The sequence below is a fragment of the Eleutherodactylus coqui genome, chromosome 2 (assembly GCF_035609145.1).
Source record: "Eleutherodactylus coqui strain aEleCoq1 chromosome 2, aEleCoq1.hap1, whole genome shotgun sequence".
In the NCBI taxonomy this organism is placed as follows: Eukaryota; Metazoa; Chordata; class Amphibia; order Anura; family Eleutherodactylidae; genus Eleutherodactylus; species Eleutherodactylus coqui.
The window spans coordinates 11720059-11741109 of record NC_089838.1 but is presented as its reverse complement, the minus strand read 5'-3'; the positions used below and the strand labels follow the sequence as shown (position 1 = coordinate 11741109).

General features: G+C 46.1%; 1 protein-coding gene across 2 annotated transcripts; it reads right to left on the bottom strand.

Annotated features, from left to right (window-relative positions):
- Nucleotides 1-403: 403 nt before the first annotated feature.
- On the bottom strand, nucleotides 404-19098 carry WDR91 (WD repeat domain 91). 2 transcript variants are annotated; one of them, XM_066590355.1, is made up of 16 exons: nucleotides 19032-19098; nucleotides 17224-17356; nucleotides 15112-15291; nucleotides 14715-14921; nucleotides 12672-12755; nucleotides 11732-11850; nucleotides 8869-9049; nucleotides 8039-8194; nucleotides 5797-5993; nucleotides 5569-5719; nucleotides 5334-5428; nucleotides 5093-5255; nucleotides 4382-4490; nucleotides 3949-4061; nucleotides 3075-3272; nucleotides 404-2461 (listed from the first exon to the last, which is right to left on the bottom strand). In XM_066590355.1, the coding sequence occupies exons 2-16, from the start codon at nucleotides 17344-17346 to the stop codon at nucleotides 2300-2302; spliced, it is 2238 nt and encodes a 745-aa protein (XP_066446452.1). In that variant the 5' UTR covers nucleotides 17347-17356; nucleotides 19032-19098; the 3' UTR covers nucleotides 404-2299. The 2 variants fall into 2 exon arrangements, with proteins under 2 accessions (XP_066446452.1, XP_066446453.1); XM_066590356.1 differs by having other exon boundaries at nucleotides 5797-5990.
- Between the last annotated feature and the right edge of the window lie 1953 nt (nucleotides 19099-21051).

Sequence of the window (21051 nt, the reverse complement as noted above, 5' to 3'; positions counted from 1 at the left end):
CTGCAGAACTAAATCCACACTCCTCACCCTCACCCACAGAGCCCTCCATGGCGCTGTGCCACCATACATTACCCAGCCCACTCACTCCAATCTGCTAACACACTAAGACTAAACGCCCCTGTAATACGAACCTCTCACGCTCGCCTACAGGACTTCACCAGAGCAGCACCCATCCTCTGGAACGCTCTACCCCAAGGCATCCAGACAATCCCTGATGCACCGAACTTCAGACATGCCTTAAAAACCCACCTCTTCAGGGAGGCATACCAAATCCCCTGCCCTAGTCCCCTGCCCCTCCTTCCACCCAGCAAGTGGTCCAGGGAGGCAGAATTCTGATCTTGCAGGATCTGACACTTGGCTACAAGCCCCGCATAAAAGACGCTTATAAATAAGACACCAACTCCAGGACTATCTCTTATCCCCGCAGCGGGGGAAGGGAACACTATATAGAGTTTTATTGGCATAATACTGATAATTCACGGTAAGTGCTGGAATGTTCGGCGGTGGCCATTATGGCATCTGCTCCAATCCTGAGATGAGTCACTGAAGCATCTTATGCTTGTGGCTATAGATTGGTCGCTGCACCAGAATCCAGGCTTCTGGCTTCAAGATTTGGTCCCAGCAAAAAGGCCTCGAGCCATCTGCATCTGTCAAGTATTCGAGAAGTCTATCCAGCCATTTTTGCTTGTTCTAGCTGTTCCTGCGAAAGCTGGGTGACAACCAATATGTCCCGGGCTGCAGCTTTCCCTACCAAGGATTTTGAGATTTCAGGGGAAAACGCCCCTTAAAAAGGGGTTCTGGATTTTCTACAACTAAAGCTTAAAGGGCTTGTACTATAAGTGAAAGTTATGCAGAGGATAGGGGAGGACATTCAGATTGGTGGGGTCCAACTGCTGGAACCCCCACCAATCCCAAGAACAGGGCTCCTTAAAGGGGTTTCCCCACAACTTAAAAGTGCCTATAAAAGACCACTGCTGGGGGCACATGTCCTGGTCAGCAGGGGACAGGAAGGATAGAATGATCAGGAGGCAACTTTAAGTTGTGGGAAAACCCCTTTAAGCGAGGTCAGCGCCGCTCCATTCATGTCAATGGGATTAGTGGAGATAGAGTTCAAGCACTCACTATCCATTGGTCTCACTGAGATGAATGGAGCTGCACTGCACATGAGCGATGGAGTCCCGTTTTGGGGATCGATTGTGAGTCCAGGCGGTTGGACCCCTCCGATCTGAACGCTACCCCACCCTATCCTGTGGGTTGGGAATAACTCTCAATCATAGCACAAGCCTTTTAATTCTATGTAACAAGAAGTTCTGCAACTTTGTACATCAATTTATTGCCAATTTCCAGATCTCTGCTTGCAGTCAGTGAATGGAAACCTCAGGAAACCGTTGTACAGATCTAATACTGAGGAGTTGTTACATTTGTATCTAATCTAAATAGGGTCGGCACCAATCTCCTTGTGCTGATCGGTTGTTCCATTCTATCTGCACTGATAAATACATCGGGGGGAATTGAGGAAGCATTTTGTCCTAGAATTCGAGCATCAAAATGTTACAAGTTTCATCTCAGGGCCGACTTGTAAAAAATGTGTGACTTTTATGGCACCCCTGGCATTTTTCTGAAATATTTAGGGGGTGTGGCTTGGTGGAGGGGAGGGGCCATCTTGGTCCAACAGATGTATAATATACAACAGATGCAGCCATAAATTATACCATAAATGTGTGAAAGGTCGGATCTGACGTAGATTTCTGTGCAGCGCATAGAGCTCCATGAAGAGGCGACCGCCGGGGCAAATCATTATAAGGCCAGCATTTAAAACGCGGGAAGTAATACATTTCCACTGTCCGATCACCCTGCTTCGCTCACAAGGGATTGTCCAAGATGGACCAAGTTGTAACAAACCCCCAGCGGTGTACTAAGTGTCACGTTTTCAGCCTCTGGATCCAAACATGAATGTTCCTATTCACTGACAGCAAGCAGGGATTTTAAATACAGTGAGAAGTTGTAGCCCAGATGATATTAAAGAGCTGCAGAGCTTCTCATTAGGCAGATTTCACATTAAGTCATTCATGCACCTGCAGTACAGGCGACTGGGCCGCCAGCCGCGGGTCTACAGACCCAAACTGGGCATCATAGGGACCTGCGATGATCCAAATTTGGGTCCGCAGACCCGCAGTCGGGCAGGGACTTATGTCTGTATTACCCATAAAGCACCAGTAATATGCTTGTGTGAAAGTGGCCGTAAAGTGATTTTACGTGAAGCCAGAACCCCCCCCTCAACATCCGAGACACCGGGTTACTACTTCTGGGCCAGCAGGGTAGTCAGTCGGATTTTGCCGTCCATTGAGGCCGTCAGGCAGGTGCCACATTCCACTGCTGTGCTCCAGTCCACAGTGACCACAGGGGCGCGGTGCCCACCGAGGGGAAGACAGTTCTCCAAAGTGCTGCCGTCACTGTTCAGCTGCAAACGAGGAAACAAAGAGAATAAAAAAAACAGTCATTAGAATGCACCAATGACAAAGTCAGCTCTGCTACATCACAACATATTCTAGCTGATTTTTTTTCCATAGGAACCCAATGCACCTTACGGAAATATCATAGGTGTCAAAGAACAAGTGACAAATCCAGCGCAGTACGAGTTTAATTTCGCTGATCGAGTAGAGCTGAATTTGTCATTGGTGATTGAGGTAAAACACAGATCACAAGATCACCATACAGCGAGCGTGCAGAGGAAACGGCCACAGAACAAACCCAGCTCTGCTAACACAGGGTCTCAGTTTTAGCTAAGCGGTTTGTTACTTGGCACAACTGATGATGATCTAGTAAAGCTAAATGACAAATTCAGCTCTGCTACATCTGTGCGTCATCGGATTCCAAAAGGGACGGAATAGGCCTCAACGCACCAAAACGCTCAGGCTACCTGCGGATTTTGGTGCAGAATTGCACAGCTGCGGATTTGGCTGCGTCCGGCGACGGAATTCCGTCCCGCGTGAAAGGTCTCTTAGGTTTCCTTTAGGGAGATTTAATAAAATCTATTCTGCTGTATGCGGTTAATTTTATATTGTGAGCGATACCTTATAAATGACTCCGCCATTGCTGGAGCACGTCAGCATGTAGTTGCCTTCTGAGTCAAAAGCGAAAAGTCGTCCTCGAGGGAACTGCACCTGCTTGTACCCGCTGTACCCTGACAGCATGAATGGACCGGTGGCATCAGGCGGCAGGGAATACTCGGAGACTTTCTGACCGCTCTTGTGAATGTTCCACTGAATGAACTGAGGGGGGAAAAAAAAAAAAAATTATATTAGCAACTGGAAACCATCAGCAAGTTGCTGCTGACAGATCATGGTGCATGATGTAAATGGGCTGCGGGACAGAAACTCCTTAACACTTTAGTACCCGCTGCAGCCTGGGTCACTAGCACATAAATACTCGTTAGTAAATTAACCTCTAATCGGACTATTAGGATGTTCAGACATTAACGCTCCAGGACGTACAGTTACATAATGGAGGTTCGGGGTTTGTATGGTGGATCAGGAGTCAATCCCGCTCCGTGCAATGCAGGTGTTGGCTGTCTCCGACAGTCGGCACCCTTCCTCAACAGCTGCAATCATCGCTCATACCGATTGTGGCTGTTAACCCTTTAAATACCACCTATTCTGACAGCAGCACTTAACTCCCCCAAAGTTTGGGGTTCATCAAGGGGAATTTTCACATTCTGAACAGTTTTCTTGAAGCAACTTTGCTGTAGTAGTGATTAAGTTTCCAACCGTTTTGTGTTTACAGCTCCTATGCGAGACTATGTGTCTCCGTGCTAACAGATGAGAAACACTGTTTAGTCTAATCCTGCTGCCATACCCCCTTTTATCCACCTCTTACTTCTCAGTCACATAGGGGACGTATGGATGGCCACAGGATGAGACTAGAGCCTCTCTTACGGCCGCTGCTCACCTTCCCGTCTTCTCCGATACTGTAAACAGCGTTCTCATCATAGCTGAAGTCTACAGAATACACCTCGCCCCTGTGCGCCTCCCAGCTCATAGCACACTGGTGCTGCTGCATATCTGGGAAATAAAGAGACTGTTATCATAAGTCCAGCATGCACAAGGTGTAATGCCCCTTTAAGGAACACGCCTTAAAGGGGCATTACACCCGCAAATAAAAGGATGAAATAAACAGCACAGAAAGCAAATATAAGGTGGCTGAAACACAGCAGAGAAAACAGGACTTCATCTGTAGTTCATCCATTCAATTCGGCTGCACAATGACTAAAAGGGAAGGGCTTGGGTAAAGGGGCGGGGTTAGATGGAGATCTACAAGAAAGAGAGAAGACTAAACAAATGTTCTTCAGGATATTAGAGGAAGGCTTCATTACACCATTTACCAAAAAGCCTGATGACGCCGTCCGCAGCTCCGGTTACCAGCAGATTGCCATTGTGATTGAAAGATGTGCAGTTCACAGCAATGGGCATGGGCTCTAGAGAGAATTGCAGCTAGTGGGGAGAAAAAAAAAAAAACATACACCAGCAGAATAGTGAGTGCAGCTCTGGAGTATAATACAGGATGTAACTCAGGGTTAGTACAGGATAAGTAATGTATGTACACAGTGACTCCAGCAGCAGAATAATGAGTGCAGCTCTGGAGTATAATACAGGATGTAACTCAGGATCAGTACAGGATAAGTAATGTATGTACACAGTGACTCCACCAGCAGAATAGTGAGTGCAGCTCTGGAGTATAATACAGGATGTAACTCAGGATCAGTACAGGATAAGTAATGTATGTACACAGTGACTCCACCAGCAGAATAGTGAGTGCAGCTCTGGAGTATAATACAGGATGTAACCAGGAGCAGTACAGGATAAGTAATGTATGTACGCAGTGACTCCACCAGCAGAATAGTGAGTGCAGCTCTGGAGTATAATACAGGATGTAACTCAGGAGCAGTACAGGATAAGTAATGTACGTACATAGTGACTCCACAAGCAGAATAGTGAGTGTAGCTCTGGGGTATAATACAGGATGTAACTCAGGAGCAGTACAGGATATGTAATGTTATGTGACTGTATTTGAAGGGTATACAGGATCTCCTTACCTGTTGTTTCATGGTCTTAGTGTCCCACAGTAATAAGCGTCCTGGAACTTGGTTGCTGCCATTCTCCCCTATGCCAGGGATGACTGAATCCACGACCATGGATGGAGCCGCTGCTGAGCAGACAAAAGACGTCCCGCTGGGGTTACACGCCAAAGAGAGAATCCTGGAAGCAGAGACCTCTTCAGTACCACACAGATTACAGAGTGATCAATCTACGCCCCCTGGGACAGTCAGCACTCACCTCGGCATATCGTCACAGATTGCAATTTCGCATAAGTTTTTCTTTGCTTCTGTGTCATAAAGCCGAACGGTGCCAACCTCACTGCCCAGTAAGAGCTACAACCACAGGACCCGGGAAAGAAAAAAAAAAAACACTTAAAAATGGTCATATAGGATTGATCCTTCACACCAAAGACGCATCCATGTACACAGCAGTGTGCCAGTAAGCCCGAAAAATGGAAAGTGCCCGCGCTCACCAGTCTGTCCCTTTTAGTCGCCCACTCCAGTGACAGAAGGGCAGATTTGGAGATGGCCGAGGCTTTAGTCTGCATAATACCGTCGATGGACCACACTTTGATAACACCATCCACATCCAAACTGGCAACACGCCGGCCCGAGCAGTCCACCCTGGAAGCCAAGAAAGCCTACTGTAAAAGTGTATAGAGGTTCTACACCAGGCAGGGTGGCGCTGATCTGTGCATTACCTGCAGTGCATGATAGACGAGTGGTGCTCTCCATACTCGTCTTGGCTGAGTACAATGAACGGCTGCTCCGGTTTCTCCCCTGCACCTGATGAGGTTCCCTTAACCCCCTTCATCAGAGCTTCCACAGACTCATGTTGCGGTTCGGGGCGGGGCTCAGGCTCGGCTTCTGTCGTCTCCGTCTTCTTCTCCGTACTCTGCTGTAATGAATGGTAAACTGCATTTAACTCAGTCGAACACCCTACTAATTCTTCACTCTCTCGGCATCCATGGCACTGCCAGTCTCCCTAACCCCTTCACCCTACAAAGTGTACACGTACAATTGTACACCCAAGGAGCGTGTCCATTTCAGTTGGGCGATCCGAGACGGCTGAATTGGAGGGGAGCCAGAAGTTGGATCTATGCCCGCCTGCTGCGATGGGATATGGTATATGGTTAGGACAAAATGCCTCTAACTGTTCGCATGTAAACTTTGCACTGCAGTAAGATCATGAATAGTAAGAGGCTCTGGCGGACCCCTGAATCGGGGCTTCTGCTCTGGTGTTGGAGCTAAACAAATGCCATAAACAGTTACGGTACCGCAGGAGGGGAGGCGAGCAGGTGAGCTAGCCGTCAGGCAAAGATTACTTAAATTGTTCTGTACAGCAACAGAAGTTGTTGGACTGAGTGGATCCCAGTTGTACCAAGACTTGTAGCATGGAACCAGAAGTCCCAGCATGCCTTGATGAGGCATTGATTAAACCGGCAGTGAGGGGCAGGCCTTCAGTAAAGCAGAGACCAAAAGGAGCCCCGACCTTCCAGAGTTTGGCTTTGGCAAGTTTTGAACCTGTGACTTCAAAAACTCAAAGCCGCAGCTTCTAAGAACTGAGCGAGCACACCCGTTTGCCTAACACAGGTGGGCTTAGGGATGAGAGGTAAAAGCCCACCCACGTCATGCCCAAGCTAGCACCGCCCCACCACCAGAATGGACTTAACAGGCCTGAAGTCAGGGACTCAATTAGGCCTGGCCAGCGTCCCGAACATGCCTGCAGTGCAGTGCGGGAGACTGTGGTCGTGCCGGAAGGAAGTGGTGCGGGCATAACCAAGTGAAGCGTACCATGAGGCAGCTAGTAACACACCCTGAGAGAGGCAAGAACAAGGTGTCCCTGTACACTCCTCGCAGCTCTCCATTCAGTCTGCCTACGTCCACTAACAGGTCTGAAAGGAGTAGGGACAAGGAGACAAGGACTCGCATCGGATCCGGGATACTTACTGTAATCAGGTCAGTACTTCTCACGGATATCGCCACAAACACAAGTGTCGACTGACTGTGAGCTTCACGATTCCAGCGGGGTCCCGCCAGTGTTTGTACGCCTTTAGCGAGAAAGGGAGTGCTCCGGTGAGCAGATAGAAGGGGGACACTATGGCTGGCTGCCATGTTCAAGTTAATACTCGGAAGTGCCTCCGTTTTCCTCTGAGGTCGGGGCAGACAACAGGACGGTCAACTCCGTTCTGTTCGCCCTCTTCGGCATGGTAAGAGCGAGAGTCTTGCCTCGCTGTGTTGCCCGAATCCAAACGGTACTTGAAGACCGGCAAGAATGAGGTCAGCCTCCTATGGACACTAAGCTGAACCTGGTTAGCTTGGTGGCTGCAGGGGAAATATAACTAATGGAAGGAGCTAGCACTTTTTTCTGCTTGGTGTCCGCCTCCTAGTGCTAGTCAAAGCGGTGTCCCCCCAATGATACAGACAAGAAATGTTATTTTTTTGAATGTTGAGGAGGATTAATCAGAAATTATAAAAAAGGGGCCAGGCCCTTAAGCTGATCCTCTTTCATTGCTCCCTGACACCTCCCCATCATTCATAATTAAGTCACCGATCGCGCCTTGTACACTTGCTGCATTCCGGTCACTTTTGACTCAGCCTTGTCTTCTCATCTACAGATATCCTCACAACTGTCCTCTCTGGCCCCTTTATTAATTTTTTCCTTTCTTATTCTGTCCTCACCTCCTTTGACTCACATTTCAGCACTTCTCTCGTGCTGCCCCCATTCTCTGGAATGCTCTTCCTCCTCTCAGTCTTGCTTATGCTCATAAAAGTCAAAACAGGCCTTCAAAATCATCATTCCCTGGGTCTTGACAGTCTGCTCACCTCTGGCTGAATAACTACCACACCCTTCAAGGACTATTCTTCCATCCCTAACCCAATTAGATTGCATGCTTATATGGGGCAGGGCTCTTCATAACCTAAGGATCTAGGTCTGCTCACCTGTGACTGAGTCTTTGAGAATAGTTCCTTCCTTTCCTGCAGGCGACGCTGTCTCTGCTGTGCCATACCGGCGTCAGTCGGTGCAGGGACGCCAAGTACATTGGATATACTCTTCACCTCCTTACTCACGCTTAGGATCTCTTTTGTTTTCTGGGCCTGGAAACAAAAATGAGCATTTCTGAGTCTGATATTGAATTAAGGGATGCTAAGCCAAAAGTATGTCTTATGACTTCATCTACTGTCAAGTTGAATGCAATCTATTGTTTCCTGTTATCAGCCATATCAGATCACACAGATAGCCTACAATATATTCCAAAACAATAGTTGGGTTCTATTCCTAAGGAGGCTAATAATCTAGACTGATTTACATATTTTATGTGAAGACCCTTTTACATGCAAAGATCGTTTGAACGGTCAAACGACTTTTTTTTGCATAAAATGCTGTACATTAGCTAAAGTAAACTCTATATATGTGGTTTGCCCAGATGGGCGGGCGTTTATGTGAGCAATCTCTAGCCAGGAGGTTTTAATTTAGTGTGAAGAAAGGCCATTGTCTTCTGCTGGCAGGAGTAAACAAGTAGTCATTGTGTTTTGTAAGTCCTTCTAGGGAATGCCATTCAAATGGAACGAATAGTGACCTAACGAAGGACCCCTTTTACGCCATCTGAAACTCAGTGATAAACGACAAGTGAACAAATAAAGCACAACGGCCGCATGTTTATACGGAACGATTATCGCTCACTTTTGCTAGTTTAAATGAACTTTGAGCGATAATCGTTGCATGTAAATGAGCCTTAAGCTGCATTGTCAGGAAGACACAGTAACTTTACCTGGCTGTTTCCCGATTCTTTCTTTATTGGGAGACCAGCAGCGCTTTGTGTTGGAGACATGGTGGCCTGTGGAGGTTTTGTTGCTACTTTTTTGCTCTGTGGAAGCAAAGAAGAGAGGAACCCGGTGGTCTTCTGAGACTGGACAGCCGATCCAGAGGTTCTCTGACTGGAGATCATTGTACTGTGAATGTAAAGAAAGTGATCACTGACCTTCTGTCAACAAGAAGCAGTATTCTAGTAGTTACATCCTCTGACATAGGGGGCGGTATAAACCTTGGACATAGGGGGCGGTACTAGAGCGGCTATATTCTTGGACATAGGGGGCGGTACTAGAGCGGCTATATTCTTGGACATAAGGGGGCGGTACTAGAGCGGCTATATTCTTGGACATAAGGGGGCGGTACTAGAGCGGCTATATTCTTGGACATAAGGGGGCGGTACTAGAGCGGTTATATTCTTGTTCTTGTAGGGGGCGGCAGTATTATAGTAGTTATATTCTTGTACACAGGGGGGCAGTATTATAGTAGTTATATTCTTGTACACAGGGGGGGCAGTATTATAGTAGTTATATTCTTGTACACAGGGGGGGCAGTATTATAGTAGTTATATTCTTGTACACAGGGGGGGCAGTATTATAGTAGTTATATTCTTGTACACAGGGGGGGCAGTATTATAGTAGTTATATTCTTGTACACAGGGGGGGCAGTATTATAGTAGTTATATTCTTGTACACAGGGGGGGCAGTATTATAGTAGTTATATTCTTGTACACAGGGGGGGCAGTATTATAGTAGTTATATTCTTGTACACAGGGGGGGCAGTATTATAGTAGTTATATTCTTGTACACAGGGGGGGCAGTATTATAGTAGTTATATTCTTGTACACAGGGGGGGCAGTATTATAGTAGTTATATTCTTGTACACAGGGGGGGCAGTATTATAGTAGTTATATTCTTGTACACAGGGGGGGCAGTATTATAGTAGTTATATTCTTGTACACAGGGGGGGCAGTATTATAGTAGTTATATTCTTGTACACAGGGGGGGCAGTATTATAGTAGTTATATTCTTGTACACAGGGGGGGGCAGTATTATAGTAGTTATATTCTTGTACACAGGGGGGGCAGTATTATAGTAGTTATATTCTTGTACACAGGGGGGCAGTATTATAGTAGTTATATTCTTGTACACAGGGGGGGCAGTATTATAGTAGTTATATTCTTGTACACAGGGGGGGCAGTATTATAGTAGTTATATTCTTGTACACAGGGGGGGCAGTATTATAGTAGTTATATTCTTGTACACAGGTGGGGCAGTATTATAGTAGTTATATTCTTGTACACAGGGGGGGCAGTATTATAGTAGTTATATTCTTGTACGGAAGGGGGCGGCAGTATTATAGTAGTTATATTCTTGTACACAGGGGGGGCAGTATTATAGTAGTTATATTCTTGTACGGAAGGGGGCGGCAGTATTATAGTAGTTATATTCTTGCACACAGGGGGGGCAGTATTATAGTAGTTATATTCTTGTACACAGGGGGAGCAGTATTATAGTAGTTATATTCTTGTACACAGGGGGGGCAGTATTATAGTAGTTATATTCTTGTACACAGGGGGGGCAGTATTATAGTAGTTATATTCTTGTACACAGGGGGGGGCAGTATTATAGTAGTTATATTCTTGTACACAGGGAGGGGCAGTATTATAGTAGTTATATTCTTGTACACAGGGGGGGCAGTATTATAGTAGTTATATTCTTGTACACAGGGGGGGCAGTATTATAGTAGTTATATTCTTGTACACAGGTGGGGCAGTATTATAGTAGTTATATTCTTGTACACAGGGGGGGCAGTATTATAGTAGTTATATTCTTGTACACAGGGGGGGGGCAGTATTATAGTAGTTATATTCTTGTACACAGGGGGGGCAGTATTATAGTAGTTATATTCTTGTACACAGGGGGGGCAGTATTATAGTAGTTATATTCTTGTACACAGGGGGCAGTATTATAGTAGTTATATTCTTGTACACAGGGGGCAGTATTATAGTAGTTATATTCTTGTACACAGGGGGGCAGTATTATAGTAGTTATATTCTTGTACACAGGGGGCAGTATTATAGTAGTTATATTCTTGTACACAGGGGGCAGTATTATAGTAGTTATATTCTTGTACACAGGGGGCAGTATTATAGTAGTTATATTCTTGTACACAGGGGGCAGTATTATAGTAGTTATATTCTTGTACACAGGGGGCAGTATTATAGTAGTTATATTCTTGTACACAGGGGGCAGCATTATAGTAGTTATATTCTTGTACACAGGGGGCAGCATTATAGTAGTTATATTCTTGTACATAGGGGGCAGCATTATAGCAGTTATATTCTGGTACATAGGAGCATTATTATAGCAGTTATATTCTTGTACATAGGGGCAGTATTATAGCGGTTATATACTTGTATATAGGAGCAGTACTATAGCAGTTATATGCTTGTTCTTGGAGGGGGGGGGGGGCAGTATTATAGTAGTTATATTCTTGTACATAGGAGCAGTATTATAGTAGTTATATACTTGTACATAGGGAGCCAGTATTATAGTAGTGATATTCTTGTACATAGGGGGCAGTATTATAGTAGTTATATTCTTGTACATAGGGAGCAGTATTATAGTAGTTATATTCTTGTACATAGGGGGCAGTATTATAGTAGTGATATTCTTGTACATAGGAAGCAGTATTATAGTAGTTATATTCTTGTACATAGGGGGCAGCATTATTGTAGTTATATTCTTGTATATGGGAGGCGGTATCATAGCAGTTCTATTCTTGTATTATAGTACTAACAGTCTGTGTCAGATTTCACTCACAGCTCAGAGTCTCCCAGCCGATCCATGTTGGAGATGTAGTGAGGCAGCTTATGGTGAACCATAGGGGCATCGTCACCCTCTTTTTTGAACCGGTGAGTCTCTGCTTGCAGAGCAAAGAGCTGAGGAGCCAACAGTTGCAAACGTTACAAAAACCACACAAAAATAATGTACTAATAAAGTTATGAATAAGAACACATTAACTCTATTCTGTTGGTCAGAATAATTACATAGGTATTTTTAAAAAATGAATAAAAATACCTTTGTGCACCGAGAGGAGACATGGTTCTGTGGAGGGCATTGTGCACCAAGGTTGAAAGGGTTCTGGGTGATAGACATGGTTCTGTGTGGGTACCCATCTCCAGAACAGAGCCCGACTATGCCCGTTCCAGCTGAACGTGATGGGCAGGGGTAATAAGACATTACGGAAATAACTGAGCTGTTACACTATTTCCATAACTCATGTAGAAGTGAATGAGAGTTATAGTAACAATGTAGCACTGCGGGCTGCCATACACTGTTTCTGTACCTTCAACTGATTTCTATTGGAGCTACAGAACAGCGAAGAGCAGCACAACCACAGATTAGAGAGTCGTAGTCACATTATGGCCATGGTGGGAATTCCACTTTAAATTACACTGCAGCCTCTAAAAGATGAACAATATGGCATTGTGACCCTCGCAACCAAAAAGGTTGTGCATCTTGGATATGAAAGGAGAAATGGGAGAAGTGTCCTTATAACTAGACTAATCCCGGCAGCAGCAAGTAGTGCGAGTTTATTAGTACAAGTACAGAAAAATTATAAAGGAGGGTCAATACTTAATCCAAAACAGAGCTGGATACCTGGACTCCTAGGTATAAGGAGAGACTAGAGCGATTGAGATAGACCCCTCTGTAGTTACAGAGGTAACTAATAGCACTAATTACACATCTTGGCACCAACCTTCTGTCTGAGCGCCTCATTCTCTTCCTGGATGTGCAAAATTCTCTGACATTCAGCATCGAAGTTAAGGACGGTTGGAATAGGTGCAATAGGTAAAGTTAAAGAAAACTCCGCCTCTGGACGATAGAGATCATTTCACATATAGAATCTTCATAAAAATACTACATACTTTGTAAATACTTTTCTTTACTTGTCTGGTACAGATTTTGAGTTACATTGAGTTTTCTTCTCCAGCCACAACCAAAGCTACATTTAAGTCCCCGTTACCAAGCAGCAGTGCAATGTATCTGGGGAGTTCAGAAGACTGATGGAAAGTTAAATTTCAGGGAGGTGGAGCTAAACTGTTGTCCATTTCCAAGGGCAACTAGCAAAATGTTGAAAGCAGCTCTGGTTGTGAATGGAGAGAACACAAAATAACCCAAAATTTGTAGAAAACCAATTTAAAATAGTAAGCACTAAAGAGAGAGAGGTAGCTATTAGAGATGAGCGAGTATACTCCCTAAGGCACTACTCGCTCAAGTAATGTGCCATAGCCAAGTATCTCCCCGCTCGTCCCTAAAGATTCGGGAGCCGGCGCAGGGCGGGGAGCTGCGGGGGAGAGCTGGGAGAGCTCTCTCTCCTTCTCTCCCGCCCGCTCTCCCCCGCCGCGACTCACCTGTCAGCTGCGGCGGCCCCCGAATCTTTAGGGACGAGCGGGGAGATACTCGGCTAAGGCACATTACTCGAGCGAGTAGTGCCTTAGCGAGTATACTCGCTCATCCCTAGTAGCTATCGATGTTGGGTCACTTTGGAAATACTTTACTTGTCCTGTACTGATCCTGAGTTACATCTTGTATTATACCCTAGAGCTGTACTCACTATTCTGCTGGTGGAGTCACTGTGTCCATACATTACTTATCCTGTACTGATCCTGAGTTACATCCTGTATTATACCCCAGAGCTGCACTCACTATTCTGCTGGTGGAGTCACTGTGTACATACATTATGTATCCTGTACTGCTCCTGAGTTACATCCTCTATTATACCCCAGAGCTACACTCACTATTCTGCTGGTGGAGTCACTGTATACATACATTACTTATCCTGTACTGATCCTGAGTTACACTCTGTATTATACTCCAGAGCTGCACTCACTATTCTGCTGGTGGAGTCACTGTGTACATACATTACTCATCCTGTACTGATCCTGAGTTACATCTTGTATTATACTCCAGAGCTGCACTCACTGTTCTGCTGGTAAAGTCACTGTGTACATACATTACTTATCCTGTACTGATCCTGAGTTACACCCTGTATTATATTCCAGAGCTGCACTCACTATTCTGCTGGTGGTGGAGTCACTGTGTACATACATTATGTATCCTGTACTGCTCCTGAGTTACATCCTCTATTATACCCCAGAGCTGCACTCACTATTCTGCTGGCGGAGTCACTGTGTACATACATTACTTATCCTGTACTGATCCTGAGTTACATCCTGTATTTATACTCCAGAGCTGCACTCACTATTCTGCTGGTGGAGTCACTGTGTATATACATTACTTATCCTGTACTGATCTTCAGTTACATCCTGTATTATACTCCAGAGCTGCACTCACTATTCTGCTGGTGGAGTCACTGTGTACATACATTACTTATCCTGTACTGATCCTGAGTTACATCCTGTATTATCCTCCAGAGCTGCACTCACTGTTCTGCTGGTGGAGTCACTGTGTATATACATTACTTATCCTGTACTGATACTGAGCTACATCCTGTATTATACTCCAGAGCTGCACTCACTATTCTGCTGGTGGAGTCATGTGTACATACATTACTCATCCTGTACTGATCCTGAGTTACATCCTGTATTATCCTCCAGAGCTGCACTCACTGTTCTGCTGGTGGAGTCACTGTGTACATACATTACTCATCCTGAACTGACCCCACATGAACCTCTGTGGAGGCACTAAACAAACAGGGAATGTTGGTGAATTTCATCTTTGATGCCTGCAGAATTGTAGATGCAGCACCTTATAGTTTGCTGTTCCCAGAAAGGATATGCATGCACTGGAAGAGGACACTGAGGAAGTTGTGCAGGGACACTGTGAAGGTGTCTGCCCACTGCCGGGAGAAGTACGTGGAGAAGGTCGGGTTGACGTCGGGCGCAGGAAGAAAAGGAAGAGCAAACCATTCCTTCCATTCGGCCTGATTCTGCAGCTCCGGCGCCTGCTTCTGGAAGAAGTCATGGGCTTTGTCTGTCCGGCTGCTCTGTAATGTATATAACAAGGCCAGCATCACAATGAAAGCAATGGCTATATAATGCATTGTAATGCTGACCTCTAGTGGCCATACAGGTGATCTTGCTTTACAGCCTACAGCAAACGTTCACTAGGAGGAATATTAACGACAAAGTAACAGAACGGGACAAAAACCTAATCCTGAGCACCTCCAAACGTACTTGTATAGTGCAGACCAGATAATAGCGGAACAGGCTGGTCTTCAGCTTGTTGACCGTCGGGCGGTAGACGTCTTCCAGCCTGCTGAAGAGTCGTCGCTCTAGATAACCCCAGTAATCCAGCAGCCCGTTTAGGTCATAACTCTGAATAAACTGCAGTAACTGCTCCACTATCCGATCCACCTAAAAAAAACAAAAAAAAAACAAAACAACTTAATGTCAGGTGCCACTCAGCTTTACCAGGATCCTGAACGGCAAACCCCAGTGTTATGCAATGAAGAGCAGGGGATGTTTCACTGCTTATGGCCGGGTGGCAATGGTGGCAAGAGCTGTTATAGTAGTGCCGCAAGACACAAGGCCTTCTCTCTAGCGGGGAAGGGAGTTTTCATTTCTTTCTTTTTTTTGGAGATCACTTTGAGGAAGTTTGTGTTAGACACAGTCCAGAAACTCACGAAAGAAAAAGCAGAACTCAAGACCTCACTTCACAAGATCATCTTTTCATGAAAACTTGGGGGGGGGGGGGGAACTAGTTTTCTTCTCAGGCCCAATGCCACCAATCCAACTCATGTCTCATCAGGAGCCGTTCTGTCTCGCTCTCATACTTTATACTGCAGCTCTGCTTTTTTCAACTTCAAGCTTGGCACGACGTCAGTGCCTAAAAAGAGTTTTCCTTTACAGCAAGAACAGACTGAATATAAACTACAATCGCCAGTGGGGAACAGATGATAAGCAGGTGACAAGGGGAGGAGTCCACATATGGAGGGAGGAGCCTGAATATCTGAACAGAAATAGACGCCCACATTATAAGGTATTGTGCCAAGAGCGCAAACCTTGTTATGTCCTAAGAAGGCATATGGTTTTGATATAGAGGGGTCCCCCCTTTTTAGGAAACGCGGCTGGTGGACTTGGTGCTATTCATATGAATGGCCGCCATGTCTATTGCAGGGGAAATGCATAGTGGGCTGCGGCTTTTCCCCTGGCAAAATCAGCTGATTGCCGGGGGCACCAAAAGCAAGACCCAGGGGCATATTAGCCTTTTACACCCCACCTCCACACCATTTGCAACCTGATTGGTTGTTTGGATTTACTCATTCACGGTGATTGGTTGTTTGGATTTTTCTCATTCATGGTGATTGGTTGTTTGGATTTTTCTCATTCATGGTGATTGGTTATTTGAGTTGGCCGATTCATGGCGATTGGTTGTTTAGGTTGGCTCGAGTAGAGGTGGGGTGTAATAGGGATCAATGCGACCCAGGGAGATCAGTTGGTCATCCAGGCCCAATAGTCTAGAAGGTATTGTGCATCTTGGCACACCTCCTTGGGAACTGGCAGACGAGACAGAGTTGTCCGCAGAACACAGTGCAGATTTTGTCAAATAGTGTGGATTTGGTTTCGTTTTTCACTATGGAACGCGTTAAACATCCTGCAAGGTTTATTGCGCTTTATTCCACAGACTTCAATTGCAGAATTACATCTCCTGCATGTTAGAAGTCCACAACTACAATTCCGCACGGCTTCCTTAATTTTTGCGGCAAAAAGCTTTTCTGCTGCTGAATTTTATCTTGCAGTTTTCGGCCCGTTTCACACAAGCGACGCGATATCACCGCGAGAAAAATCGGGCGCTTTCCTGCGATGCAACAGAAAGGGAAGGTCCATAGAGAAACATATCTGGCAACCCAATGCTTTTTGTCTTGCAATGTCGCATGCTACAAAACATCACTAATGTGAAAGGTATCCATAGGAAAGCACGGGCTCCCTATTTGTCGCATCGCGAGAAAATTGCGGGATTTTTTCGCCTGTGTGAAACAGGCCTTAAAGTATAGACAAACTGTGACATTCAAGGCCTATACCACTATAACCAGTCAGGAATGGTGGTGCGACACAGGCAGCACTTTTCCATAAAGGGGAGGGCGGGCAGAGCCTTCCCTTACATCACCATGTCCGAAAATTCCCAAACTAAAAAATATCGCATTATCTTACATGCTGTAAAAAAAAAAAAAAAATTTTTTTAATAGACCAAGACGTCACGTGTAGCATTGGTAGCAATGAAACTAAATACACGACCACGTTCCCTGACCGGCAGCAGCGATGACGATGAGACGAGGACAGACTTACACGGAAGCCCTTCTCCTTATCCACTTTAATATCCGCCTCAAAGTGCTTCAAGGTGTTGGTGAACCCTCTGAAGGTCAGGTACTCCTTCACCAGGTCATCGGTGCGCTCCACCGCCGACGTCATCCCGGAGGTCCTAATACAGGAGAGAAGTCATTAATAAGAAATAAACAGATCCTGACGACAAGTAGTGGAGGGGCGGGCCGCCATGTTGGACTCTGAAATCAATGAAAGCTACAGAGATGCCTACTCATTGTGCTGGAGAGGCCAACGAGGGTGAGTACCCGCTCATAGGGGATGCGGAGGGGACAGTCACATATGGGCCTGGTGACTAAGAGGACTACAAGCCCCTCCACCATGTAAACACCTCAGCACTATAAATGGCACATAGTAGTGTGGCCCCTGGTACAGATTGTATATCGGGGCCCAGGAGCTTGTACAGAGTCACAATCAGGATGCTGAGCTGTCAGAAAGTCAGATCGGCACTATAACTCAGTACTGGCGTCAAATAGTGAAGTCTACTTGAATAGGAAGGCACAAAGCCGCTACAGGATGGTAAAGCACACGGAGCCCTAGAACATAGATTTCAGTTTTGTGTTGTGGCCCCTGTAAGAGATAAAGGGTAAAACCCAATTGTAAAGTTGAAGAACAACATGCAAGAAGCAGAAATCCTCTTTACGGACCCGTGGGACCGCTGCTATGGCTGACGTAAGGAAAGAGTAGTCGAAGTTTGAATTTGGCGCAACGGCTTGTTGGACGAGTGCTCATTCCAGGGACGCTCAATGCGGATCAGTCCCTGAATCCCTTGCAGGCAGCGGTGGACGACTTCCTGGGTGATCTGCCCCTATTATAGCAGAAGGAGGTCACAGGTCCAAAATTCCAACCCACTCACGGAAATTTGCATGGTCTACTGATTGGGTCATGCTCACTAGTAATTTACAATGCAAATTTGGTCCAATCACCTCATTGGACCTACAGCCTCCATGAGCTATGATAGGGGCCGGTCATCCAGGAGGTCATCCACAGGAGATTCAGGGACCGACCTGCGTTGAGAGTCCCTGGAACGAACATGGGTCCAACGAGGTGAATGCACCAAAATCCAACCCACATGGTCACACTGAAAACTGCATTGTCTTCTGATTGGCTCTCATTAGAATTTTGCACTGCACCTGCACCGAATCAGCGCTTCACCGATCACTAACCCGATCCGGCGATGATGGTGCTGACCGTGGGCTGCCAGTCTAACGTCTCCATGCATGTATGATAGGAGGATGACACTTCCAGTACGCTTTCCTTACGTCAGTCATAGCAGCGGTCCCGCGGTACGAGGAAAGCGGATTTCTGTTTTTCACCTGCTACTCTTCAACTCTGCAAGTGAGTTTTACCTTCTTACAGGGGCCACAACACATAACTGAAGTCCATGTTGCGGGGCCCCCAGGGTCCGTCCGTCATATTATCATGATCCAGCTGCACCCTGTATGTGCACTATATGTCACATGTTATAACACTCCATTATACGTGATCTATTGTTATATGGTATACTGTGTAGTGACATAAAGCAACAGTATATAATACATCATTGATATGAAGTCTTATAACATTGTGTGATACAGCCTATTAACCTGTCATATAACAGAATACATCATGCCATAGTATATATACAGTATGTGTTATCATAGGTTACATTACGTTCTACAAGCAGTTACATTATCCTATATGATGGTATACATTGTATCTGTGCCCTACTTTCACTTTGGAGGCATCTACATGGAGCCTGCACCCCAACCATGATCGTTTCCCCCACCTCTTACCTCCGGGCCCCGCTCTGCCGCTGTCTCTGTAGAGAACGAGGCGGCGGGTCACATGACAGGCAGGAAGCGCCGGTCACGTGGGGATATGAAAGTCCCCTATAGATGAAGGCAGAGCCGCCGCCGCGACGATCACGAGAACCTGCGGCAGATACAGCCTTTTCACATTCGCCATATTGGGATGAAAGCGAGGCTGTTGCCGCCCTGCTGCCTGATTGTTACTTCTACAGTCACACGCTATCTGGCGCTCGTCGTTGGGAACTGATTTTAGGGGACCTTTCACACAAGACCTAATTGTCCGCAGGACGCAGCGCAGTGTGGATTTTGTTACGTTTTTTAACTGCGGAATGCATTTTGCTGAATTTCTTGTGTTTTCTTACACAGACTTTAATTGCAAAATTACCTCTCCTGCATGTTGGAAATCTGCAAAAATTCTTAATTCCGCAGAAAAAGCTTTTCCCCCTGCAGAATTTAATCTTGCAGAGTTGAAGCCCCACAGGGATGTTTCACACAGAACGGCATTAGTCCGCAGGGACATTTCTGCGTCTCCATGTTATCCTCATGTCCACGGGCGGATCAGGATCCGCATGCAGGAGCCCACAGCGGATGGACCGTGAAAACTTTTTAAATTGTCTTGCGGATCGTCTTTAACCTGTAGACATCTATGGGGTCCATCCGCACGGAAACCGCGGTGAAATGGAGCATGCTGCGATTCGATCTCCGCACCCAAAGATCCGCAAATCAAATCCACATGCTTTAATTCACCTGCGGACGCCCATGTTTCCCTATGGGGGCTTGATTTGTGGGTGACCCCCTGTGGATTCCGCAAATCAGATCCGCCCGTGGACATGAGGCCTTGTGGGGCTTGAATTCTGCTCCTGTTAAGATCTGTGCGTCTTTACTTCAAAACCACAAAATTAAATTAGAAAAGCTTTCTGCTGCGGAATTAAAGGGGTTGTCCCGCGAAACAAAGTGGGGGTATACACTTCTGTATGGCCATATTAATGCACTTTGTAATGTACATCGTGCATTAAATATGAGCCATACAGAAGTTATTCACTTACCTGTTCCGTTGCTGGCGTCCCCGTCGCCATGGTGCCGTCTAATTTTCAGCGTCTAATCGCCCGATTAGACGCGCTTGCGCAGTCCGGTCTTCTCCGTGTTGAATGGGGCTGCTCGTGCTGGAGAGCTGGTCCTCGTAGCTCCGCCCCGTCACGTGTGCCGATTCCAGCCAATCAGGAGGCTGGAATCGGCAATGGACCGCACAGAAGACCGAGGGTGAAGATCCCGGCGGCCATCTTCGCAAGGTAAGTAAGAAGCCACCGGAGCGCGGGGATTCAGGTAAGCACTATCTGGTTTTTTTTTCAACACATGCATCGGGTTTGTCTCGCGCCGAACGGGGGGGGGGCTATTGAAAAAAAAAAAAACGTTTCGGCACGGGACAACCCCTTTAAGAACGTCGTGTGGAATTGTCGGATTTCTTACATACAGGAGATGGAATTTCACAAAGTCTGTGGAATAAAATGCAACAATTTCAGCAAGACAATCTGCAGTTAAAAATGCAACAAAATTTGCACAAACGGACAAAATCCATCTCTGCGCAGCGTCCTGCACACAATTCCGCCTGTGTGAAAGATCCCTAAAGTATCCATACGGAGCAATAATAATGAGCACTAATAAAAACGAAGCATTTATTACAGCCCTGCAGTGTAATGCCGTATTGTGTTCCATCACACTGCATGCTGTTATATCACAGCCACGCTATAATGTTTATTACAGATTATATTAATGTTCTAGTACACGTGTCAAACACAAGGCCCGCAGGCCGAATCCGGCCCGCTGTCTCATGTTATGTGGCCCACAGCGTGCCACCGCAGCTCACCACTGCAGCAATTACCAGCTGGGGTGCCACAGCTTCGCGCTGGTAATCACTGTTAGTGCTGATCCCGGCGCACACTCTGATGTCAGTGTGCAGCTGGGATCCTCCTCCCCTGAGTCCCCTGCTCTTCAGTTCCGCAGGAGA